The sequence below is a fragment of the Pangasianodon hypophthalmus genome, chromosome 22 (assembly GCF_027358585.1).
Source record: "Pangasianodon hypophthalmus isolate fPanHyp1 chromosome 22, fPanHyp1.pri, whole genome shotgun sequence".
In the NCBI taxonomy this organism is placed as follows: Eukaryota; Metazoa; Chordata; class Actinopteri; order Siluriformes; family Pangasiidae; genus Pangasianodon; species Pangasianodon hypophthalmus.
In genome coordinates, this window is record NC_069731.1 from 14,635,180 (window position 1) to 14,646,286 (window position 11,107).

General features: G+C 37.8%; 1 protein-coding gene across 1 annotated transcript in view; it reads right to left on the reverse strand.

Moving 5' to 3' along the window:
* The window catches only part of dok6 (docking protein 6), a 61,632-nt gene extending 50,860 nt beyond the window's left edge, over positions 1–10,772 (reverse strand). The window contains exon 1 of the mRNA XM_026938150.3: positions 10,624–10,772. Coding sequence (XP_026793951.3) covers positions 10,624–10,689 — 66 coding nt within the window. The 5' untranslated portion in view covers positions 10,690–10,772. The remainder of the gene's footprint in view (positions 1–10,623) is intronic.
* Positions 10,773–11,107: the final 335 nt, after the last annotated feature.

Here is an 11,107-nt window from a genome sequence, read left to right on the forward strand (position 1 = left end):
TATAGCTGGTGTGCATGATTTAATATACAGATAAATTAATAAATATAATGTTTGCAAAAATGCCCAAGACATGGACAAAAAAAATCAACCAGCAGACAAGAAAATTGTTATGTGCATCAGCAGCATAGCTGGTGGTTCAAAAGTCTGTCTGAAAACTGCAAACCTGACGGTGATGCTTTTTTTATTGAACACCACAGCTCAAATTTTCTTTTATAACCAAAATCTAAGAGTGACATGTAGCGATTCTAGGTCATGCTTTAATGTTCAAATGTTTTACGATACCTTTTTTTTTTATCAAAAACACTTCCTTTGACATGTAAACACTGTTTTTGTCCCTCACTTTAATGAAGTGCCTGCATTTCCGTTCCTTTGTGTTGCCGAGCTCTTGTGCGTGTGTTTCATTTCTGCTGTTTTTCAAGGGCCTGATTCATAATTAAATAGTGCACTACAGAGTGGAGGTTATTCAGTAAGCAGTCTTTGATATATTAGTGTGCAATCAGAGAGATACAGTCCATATTTAATAAAAAGAGAGTGAGACACGGTGGACCGCACCTTTGAAATGCATTTATAAATGACAAAATATTCTAGAGTGGGCTAAAAAAAAAAATCTGAGCAAAATAACTCTTTTTAAAAAAGAAAAAGCCTAAACATTAAAACACTGCATTAATATTATATCAAGTGGCATGCCCTATAAGCAGTAAAATGTTTTTATTAGGGATGCATCAGCACAGATACTAGGATACTCATTTACTCATATTCCTAAAAATGCTCTGATACTCACAGCTGATATCATGTGATACTATATGACTCAGGTCTGGTGTATTTTGATGCTCTAATAAACAGATGACAAGAAATGATAGCAATCTGGACATATTATATCACATGAATGATGCCAATTAAAGCAATAGAGAGCACAAGGACGGCCAAAATGAGTGCACAGAGCAGTATCTGCAAGCGTTGTCATTATTAATGAGTGCCGTAAATTGCGTGCACACAAAGGTATATCCGAGCGTGAAGCACTGAAATGAGTGTGCAGAGAAACTATCAGGCATGAGAGCACTTCACCTCTGCGAGCACTGAGCCCTGAACCCTGAACCCTGAGCTATCCTCACTTCTTTTCCACAAGCTCGACAGGATCTACACTTTGCTTAAGGTTTAAGGTGCAATTCACAACACCTCGTGCTCATTTTTAATGACCAGGCTTGCTGATACTGCTTATGTTAGCACAATGCAGCAGCTAACATAAAAAGAGCTAACTAAAATGTTTGATTAATGCTAAGCATGTTACACATTTTGGTATCAAAGTCGGTATACAAATACCAAATACATGTACTCATATTTGAAAAAAAAAAATGCATTCCTAGTTTTAATATGCCCAAAATACCAGGTAGGAATCTGTATTTTTAGAAAAAAATATTATTACAAACAATCTGGTAAGCAAATATCTTATTTATTGAGAAAAATGTTCAGTGTTGGAGCTGCACACTGCGTCTTGAACATCTCACGCTTTGGTCTTTCACGATTAAAAAACATCCAGTGAGCGGCAGTTCTGTGGGCAGAAACGTCTTTTTGATGAGAGAAGTCAGAGGAGAATGGCAAGGCTGGTTCGAGCTAACTGGAAGACTACAGTAACTCAAATAATCACTCTTTACAGCCGTGTTGAACAGAAAAGCATCTCAGAATGTGCGAGAACACCAAACCAGGTTCTACTCCTGTGAGGCTACAGTGGGCACAGGTTCACCGAAACTGGACAGCTGAAGACTAAAAAAAAAAATTTGCCTGGTCTGATGACTCTTGAGTTCTGCAGATGGTAGGGTCAGGATTTGGTGTAAACAGCATGAATCCATGGACCCAACCTGCCTTGTGTTCACAGCTCAGGCTGGTGGTGGTTCTGTAACGGTGTGGGGAATTTTCTTGGCACACACTGTTAATACCTCCTTGTCTATTTAGTGTTTAGTACAGTAAAAAGCATCTACTCCTATCATAAACATTTTCCTTATGAAATAAGGAATTAATTTTATACTGAGTATAAAATAACCAAATATACTATGAAATATACAAGAATCTGAAACTATATTGATATACATTTTTTCCATAATACACACTACTATTTGAATGATTCTTTTTTCTTGAGCCATTTTTTTTCTGCTTCTCTACACACCTCTCTATAGGACCCAGTAGTTACCTACTATAACACACATTTCCTATCGTCATTGAAAGGTCCTGTTCTCTGCATTAAAACACAAGAGGCCTAAATTCACTCCATCCAAACTAACACCCATGCATTTTGTGTGTTTTTCTCCTCCACACTCCAGAGCCACTTCATTTAAATGCTAAGTAGTTTTTTGCACTGTAACAAATTGTTTATCTGCACACATACCCCAACAGCTAAAAAAAAATCACCGTCTCTAGGGAGCATGTAGGGCACACTAACCTTTAGCGAGGAACATTAGTTAAAATGTCAAAAATGAGGCAGGAGCTGCACATGCACACAGGGACGCTACAAAAATAGCAGAGAAATAATGTCAAAACGCAAATGTAGGTCAGTATTGGGGTTTCTCAGTGTTTGGCTGCAACAGCATGCAAACATGTCCTTGTTTTAAGGAAAGGACATTCGTCGACCTTTCTCCCAATGCAAAAGTAACAGAACCTTCCGGAAAACTGGAGCTGTGCTTTTTTCATCCACTGCCAGGCCAGGACCATACCTGGGGTTTCTAATACCTGCTCAAAATCAGCACCAGCACAAACTAGCGGTACTCTGGAGCACAATTCTTAGACTTAATAATATCAACATGATTAACATTGTCATGATGTCACTGCACTATAACAATCATGAGGTCACTCTAAGTGCTGGAAAATAAGTTCTAGCTGCTGGAAAATAAGCTATATTTATGAGCTGAGATCCATCAGCTCCCCAGCTGCAGCTACAAACAGAAATGCAAATCAGATTATCTTACAGAGCAATTTTTTCATTATGGCTTCACACAGCAACATTTAACTAGAGTCCATGCTTTTCTCAATTGGGTCTGGCAATGCCCCAGGGCAGAATCACACTAAACTCCTATTGAGCATCGACTTCTGAGAGTCCAAATCGCTCTGACAGCATTATGGATTTTCAAGAAGCTGCTAACTTAGTGAGGAGATCAGGTGCTTAACGAACTGCAATTAACAAACGACTGCAAAGCTCCCATACCCCCAACTCCCACACTCAAGCTTCATATAATCTTACTTACATAGAAAAAAAAGACAGTTCCTTATGCATACAGAATATGTATATACTCTACATAGCCAAAAGTTTGTGGACACCTGACCATCACACTCATATGTGGGACTTCCTCAATCTGTTCTCACAAAGTTCTAAGCATACAATTGTCTAGAATGTCTTTGTATGATGTAGCATTAAAATTTCCCTTCACTGAAAGTAAACCTGTTCCAGCATGACAATGTCACTGTGCACAAAGCGTGATCCATGAAGACATGGCTTGCCAAGGGTGGATCAGAAGAACTCAAGTGTCCTGCACAGAACCCTGACCTCAACCTCACTGAACCTTCTTTAGGGTGACCTGGAATGCCAGCTGCTCATCATGCCTCCTCAACTTGATACCAGTGCTTGATCTCAGTAATGCTCTTGTAGCTGAATGTGCACAAATCCGCAAAGCCACGCTCCACGCTCTAGTGGAAAGCCTTCCCAGAAGAGTGGAGGCTACCATGAGCAACCAGGACCAGCTCCATGTTAATGCCTATGGTTTTGGAATGGGCAGTTATGGGGGGTGATGGTCAGGTGTCCATATACTTTTGGCCGTGGAGGTCATGTGACACAGGCAAACTCCATTCAAAAAAATTATGTGACTTCTGATGGCAACTGGTTGCACGAGAACTAATTTAGGGATTTTCACAGCAACGGCGATGAATACTTATGCAATCATAAGATTTTTTTTTATTATGTCCATCTATGCAAGGCACTATACATATAGATAGATAGATAGATAGATAGGTATGTCACTTTAGTAACTATCTATTTAAAACTTTTTACAATAATTCCAAAACTGATTGGAAGCATCTGAGTTGATGTTAAAATTTTGGACCGCAATAATCCTCTTTTGCTGGCAGTTTGTTGGCAAATCTATATATCCTGATGCATATTTTGTATTGTATAAATATCTTCAAGTATCATGGTACTGTATGTTTGGAACTATGGAAACAGGGTTGGAAATTTTGGTTGAAAGTGCACATTAAATGCCAGTGATACTTGTGCATTAATGCATTAGGTAAAGAAAAAGAGAAGAGCAGAAGAGCAGCTGTTCTTCAGGTGACTGAGAATGTCAAAGCAGGACGTGATCAGACTGTCAGCAAGAACAGCCTGTCCACAACCACACTGAGGGATATTATAGTAGAGTTGCAGTGCATAAACCCCTCATTACAGAGACGAATGCACATTTGAGAGTTCAGTGGTGCAAAAACCACAGGCACTGGTCTACAGAGAGAAAAGTGATAGGGTCAGATGAGTCATCTTTCGCCATATTCTCAACAAGTGTGTCAGTGCTTGTGTGGTGTTCATCACGAGAACGGTGCAGGCCTGAATGCTGTGTATGGAAATTCTGACTGATCATCCTCGTCCTATAATGAAACGTTTTCTATCCTGATGGGAGTGGTCTCTTCCAGGATGACTCCGCCCCCAACCACAGGGCATGTGGAGTCACTGAATGGATTAATGAGCATGAAAATGATGTAAATTATATGTCATGGCCTTCACAGTCTCCAGATCTCAACCCAAATGAACACCAATGAGAGATTTTGGAGTGACATGTCAGTCAGCTCTCACCAAAACCATCATCAAAACGCCAGCTGAGGGAAAATATTTTGGAGGAATGGTGTTCATTGTTATAGTACAGTTCCAGAGACGTGTATAATCTATGTCAAGGTGCACTGAAGCTGTTCTGGGGGCTCATCCTGGCCCAACCTCTTTCTAAGACACTTTCACATATACAGAAAGAGAGAAAGAGACTAAAGGGGACAAGTGAAAGAGATATGAGATAGATAAAGCGATAGAGGAAAGACCAAGAGGCAGAGAGACAGGGGAAGTAGAGAGACAGCAAGAGTGAGGCAGGGTTAAAAACACTACACAAGACAGAGAAGGAGAGGAAACAAGATCAGAGGGGGAAAAATACAGAAAGAAGGATAGAGAAATAGAAGTACAAACAGAATAAGAAAGAAAACAATAGAAGGATACAGACAAAGAGCAAGAGGGTGTGAGAAAACTAGAAAATGAGAGCTTAGAGAAAGAAACAGACAAAAAAAGTATGGGGTAGAGTGAGAGAAGGAACAAGAATAACCACCTTCCAACATGTTATTTATTTATATGAACCTCTGCGTGTCTATAATTCAGTTTCTGATGATTTGCAACTGATTCACAGCCTACTTTTGTTCTGCTGAATAAAGTGAAAAAAAGTGCTAAGACTTAACACAGTTGTTTGCTATATATATATATATATATATATATATGGAGAGAGAGAGAGAGAGAGAGAGAGAGAGCTAGCATTAGCAAACAACTGTGTTTGTTAAGTCTTAGCACTTTTTTCCACTTTATTCAGCAGAACAAAAGTATACATATATATATATATCATATATATATATATCATCTTAGTTTTGGACATCGATGCTACATTTACTTCATGCGGAAAACTGAGAAGGATGAGAAACTTTCCATTGTGTCATGAAATGTCGAACATGTTCACGCATCACCATTTAATTTGAAGAGTGGTTGTAGTGTGTGTGTGTATATATATATATATATATATATATATATATATATATATATATATATATATATATATATATATATACACACACACACTACAACCACTCTCATGAGACAACCACACTCATGAGAAACTTTCCATTGTGTCATGAAATGTCGAACATGTTCACGCATCACCATTTAATTTGAAGAGTGGTTGTAGTGTGTGTGTGTATATATATATATATATATATATATATATATATATATATATATACACACACACACACTACAACCACTCTCATGAGACAACCACACTCATGAGAAACTTTCCATTGTGTCATGAAATGTCGAACATGTTCACGCATCACCATTTAATTTGAAGAGTGGTTGTAGTGTGTGTGTGTATATATATATATATATATATATATATATATATATATATATATATATATATATATATACACACAAACACTACAACCACTCTTCAAATTAAATGGTGATGCGTGAACATGTTCGACATTTCATGACACAATGGAAAGTTTCTCATCCTTCTCAGTTTTCCGCATGAAGTAAATGTAGCATCGATGTCCAAAACTAAGATGATCAATTCAGTGGATCATTAGTAATTCCGACCGCAATACAATACAAATCACCGCAATACAAATCACCTCTATAAAGCAATGTGCTCTATGTAATATGTACATTATCGCTTCTATACTAACAACTTACTCAGAAGTTACACGTACTGTAAGTCTCCAGTATCAGTGCTTTGTAACAGTCCGAGGTAAAGCTGTTCCTCAAAAATTTTCAGGACGGAGGGCTTTGTAGTTAACAGGATTTTTTTTTTGTCTGATTAACTTCAATAGAGAGAAAAAAGAGAGGATGGTGAGGGAACGACTGTTTAGAGCTTAAATGTAACTATAAACAGAAAAATGTACAACATGTGGTTCTTAGTTGTGGAGTAACACACTCCTGTGATTGGAAAATAGTCAACTTCAGGGTGGTAAGGGTAACTCTGGGCCGTTTCACATCACCTCGTCGTTGACTATTTTCCTGTAACAGAATTCCCTGTCGTGTTTTATTACTTAACCCAGATATTATTTAGAAGGTAGCCAGCTAGCATGATTAGCCAATGGAGGCTCCTCCCATTCCTGTATTTTGTACTATCTTGTTGATTTATGGCAGGAAAAAACTCAAAGTCAGTAAATTTATTGGTTTGAGTCATGGACATTTTGATCATAATTCATTTAATCGCTAAGTATAGCCTAATATTGGAAGCTTCCTTCTAACAGCTCGGCAGTAACTCACTTTTACTGCTGAAAAACAATAAGCCAGAAATAATATAACCAGCAAGACTGCATGTCAATATAAGCTACTCTGTCAAAATAACGCTAAACATGAGCAGTTAAACTGCCCACTGTTCTTACGAAAAATCCTCCAGGTCCTGCAGATTATTTGCTTTTCCAGCATCTTCTGCATATTTGACCCCTTTCCAACAGTGGCTATATGATGCTGAGATCCATCTTTTCATGATGAGGACAACTGAGGGACTTATTATAAAAGGTGCAAACATTCACTGATGCTCAAGAAGGCAACACACTACATTAAGAGCCAGGGGGGTGTAAACATTTGAACAGGATGATCAGTGTAAATTGTAATTATTTTGTTTAAAGATCTTATTTTCTTCATTTACTACTGCCCTTCAGAAGCTACATAATATATTTACGTTTCCCAGAAGATATAAAATAATGACAATTTACACCGATCATCCTGTTCAAAAGTTTACCCCCCACCTGGCTCTTAATGTATCAAGTTGCCTTCTTGAGCATCAGTGAATGTTTGCACCTTTTGTAATAGTTGTGTATGAGTCCCTCAGTGTGAAAAGATGGATCTCAACATCATATAACCGCTGTTAGAAAGGGGTCAAATATGCAGAAGATGCTGGAAAAGCAAATAATCTACAGGACCTGGAGGATTTTTCTGAAGAACTGCTCAGGACAAACAAGGGACTCATGAACAACTATCATAAAACATAAAAACAGTCATTAATCATCCAGGTAACAACATACAGTATTAAGAATCAAGCGTATGTAAACTTTTGAACTGGTTCCTTTGTGTAAATTCAGTTATTATTGTGTCTTGTGGATTATATGTAAGTATCTGCTTTGTGAAATAGCGTATTCAGTGCAGTACTAAATAAAAAACAAAATGCAATTTTTATGATCCCTCTTTTTTTTTTTTTGCAGATTCAGTTCATTTGACTCCTGGCTTCTATTTAAATTTTTTGTTTACTCTTAAAAACCAGCTATTTGCTCCCTGTTGTCCCAAATGCCATTTGTAATTTGCATAAAGTTTAAACTTTTTTTTAACCACTCGCTATCCCACAATCCCTCACTCTCTTATTCACAGCTCTCTATTAAAAATGAACAGGCATCAAAAATCGCTCAGTGACAGAAACAGGATTTTTTTTAAACATGCGTCATGTTCGTTAGTGAAACTGAGCCGAGGATGTATTCACGCGTCGTGTTTTTTTCCCTCGCCATGACATCTTTATTATATAGCTTTGCAGACTATAAATGTCTTCTATGCATCCATCTGTGGCATGAATATAGAGCATCCTCTTTTACAGCAGAGTAATGAAATGGACATCGAATGTGGGTCAGGATGGAGAAAGCTGCATAAAGCTGGATTAACATGACTAAGCTGAGTTTAGCCTCTGTAGATATCTGATACATTAAGATTTGGGCTATTTCAGTGGATTAAAATGAGTTAATGTGATTGCTACTGAATTGTTCGGATACAAGAGACACGCACGACTGGAGCCACATTTGCAAACAAGCTTTTTATGTGTTTTGAAATTCTTTTTTTAAATTTTGATTTCCTGCAGCAAGAGCTTCCAGTTCTTCTTACATGCAACTATACCTGATCATGCAATAAATAATTAACACTAAGGCCGGACAATATTTTGATATGATATTGATATTATGATATAATAGCATCATGAGGCACTTTTCTATGGATTTCAGTGTTTTTAAAATCCTTTGTTCCTCACTGGCTATGTTTACATACACAACAGTATTCCTATATTAATCAGAATTTGGCAATATCCTAATTAGTACTGAGTCATGTGAACGCTGCAATCCGATTGTCCGATTGAGACAATATTCTGGGGAAATTCCGATTCCCGCCCCTGGAATATGCCTGTTTTAATCAGAAATTTGTTGGAGTGTAAAAGTGTGCGCACTGAACTGAAACTGCTCATTCAACTTCACCTGTTAAGAATATCAGAACTGATTATGTATTATATACATAAATATATAAATATAAATCAATAAAGTATGCACACATTTCAATTAGGGATCCACATTAACAGACAAACAAATCAGGAAAGGAAAGGAAACAAATAGGAAAGTGATAGAGAAAGAAATAAAGAAAGAAATGAAGAGAGATGGGAAGGTATTAAAAGGAAGGAAGGAAGGAGATAGGGAAGGAAGGAAGGAAGGAAGGAAGAACATGGGGAAAGAAAGAAAGAAACAAACAAAGGCAAATTGGTAAAGGATAGAGATAAATCATATATGAAGAGAAATGGGGAAGGAATGAAGGAAGGAAGTGAGGAAGGAAGGAAGGAAGATAGGTAATGGACAGACAGAAGAAATAAAGACAGAAATTAGATGGAGAGGGTATTTAAGAAAGGAAAGGAAAGGAAGAAGGAAAGACAAATGGGAAAGTGATAGTGATAAGAGAAAATAACGAAAGAAATGAAGACAGAGAAGGTATTAATAAGAAGGAAGGAAGGAAGGAAGGAAGGAAAAATATTAAAGAAAAAAGAAAGAAGGAAAAGAGATGGTGAAGGGACAGAAGAAGGAAGGAAGGACAAATTGGGAGAGATGGAGAAATAAAGAAAGAAAGAGGATCTAGGTTGTGTTGTGCTCTGTGTTGTCTGTTCTGTGTTGTGCTCTGTGTTGTGTTGTGTGTTATGTTGTCTGTATTGTGCTCTGTGTTGTCTGTATTGTGCTCTGTGTTGTCTGTTGTGTTGTGTGTTATGTTGTCTGTTCTGTGTTGTGTTGTGTTGTGTGTTATGTTGTCTGTGTTGTGTGTTATGTTGTATTGTCTGTTCTGTGTGGTGTGTTGTGTTGTGTTGGTCAATCTGATCCAACACTAATCACAGTGTTTCAGCTCAGTATTGCCCCAATGTTGATACTCTGTATCAGATTGGTACGTACCTAGCAACGACACACACACACACACACACACACCCACTCACTCACTCACTCACTCACTCACTCACTCACACACACACCAGTAATGATTCATATCCAAAGCTGAATATCTTCTTAATATCTTCTTAAAAGTATAAAATACACACACACACACACACACACACACACACAGATAGACAGATTAGATCAGAATCAGATTTAATACAAAGCAAGTGAGTGAAAGTGAGCAGAGTAATAAGTATATATAAGTTTAAATAATATAAGTTTAAAAAATAAAATAAGTTTATATAAAGAGAATAAACAGTAAGAAGCTGGGAGCTTTAATAACAAGCTGCTGTGCCAGGGACAGTGCTGTGTTGGGTAAAAGCTGTCCCACTTTCCCATCAGCACCATTCAACTAAAACATATAGCAAACCCACAGCTGGATTCAGCACAGCTGGACTCAGCACAGCTGGACTCAGCACAGCTGGACTCAGCATAAACACGCTGCTCTAAACGACTTTACGTTGCTACTTTGTTTCTCTGAATGAATGAAATGGTTCTGCATGTGAGAAAGCCAGGCTCGAGCTGCTCAGGTTTTTCTTCCAGCCTCTGCAGGAACATTTCAAGCCTTTCACATCCAGATGCTGCCAGGAGGATGAGTGACAGAAAGCCCACACTTACCCCCAGCTTCTTACTCCTGATCCTCACATAGCCCTGCTTCACTATGTCGTTGAAGTTGGAAGCCATTGAAAGATTTGATTGTGATTTTTATTCCGCTGTTTCGCTCTTTCAGTCTGGGAGAAGTGAGAGCAGCATCCAGCCCCTCAGCCAGCCGGCTCGGCCTGTACCACCTCCACACACAGAGGGGGGGGTTCAGGTTACAGTCAACTGATTTCATTCAGCACCCCCTGTCCTGGACCGTGCCATTACATCCACATCAGAGGTGGAGAGCTGCTAATAATAATAGTAATAATAATAATAATAATAATAATAATAATAATAATAATAATAATAATAATAATAATAATAGTCAAATCTTTAGAACATGATTGTTAAAAAAAATGAAAGGGAACAAATAAATAAATAAATTAATAAATAAAATGACATCTACAAACCCAACTGAAGCTTCAGTTAAAGGAAAACACTATTTGTGATATGACAAACA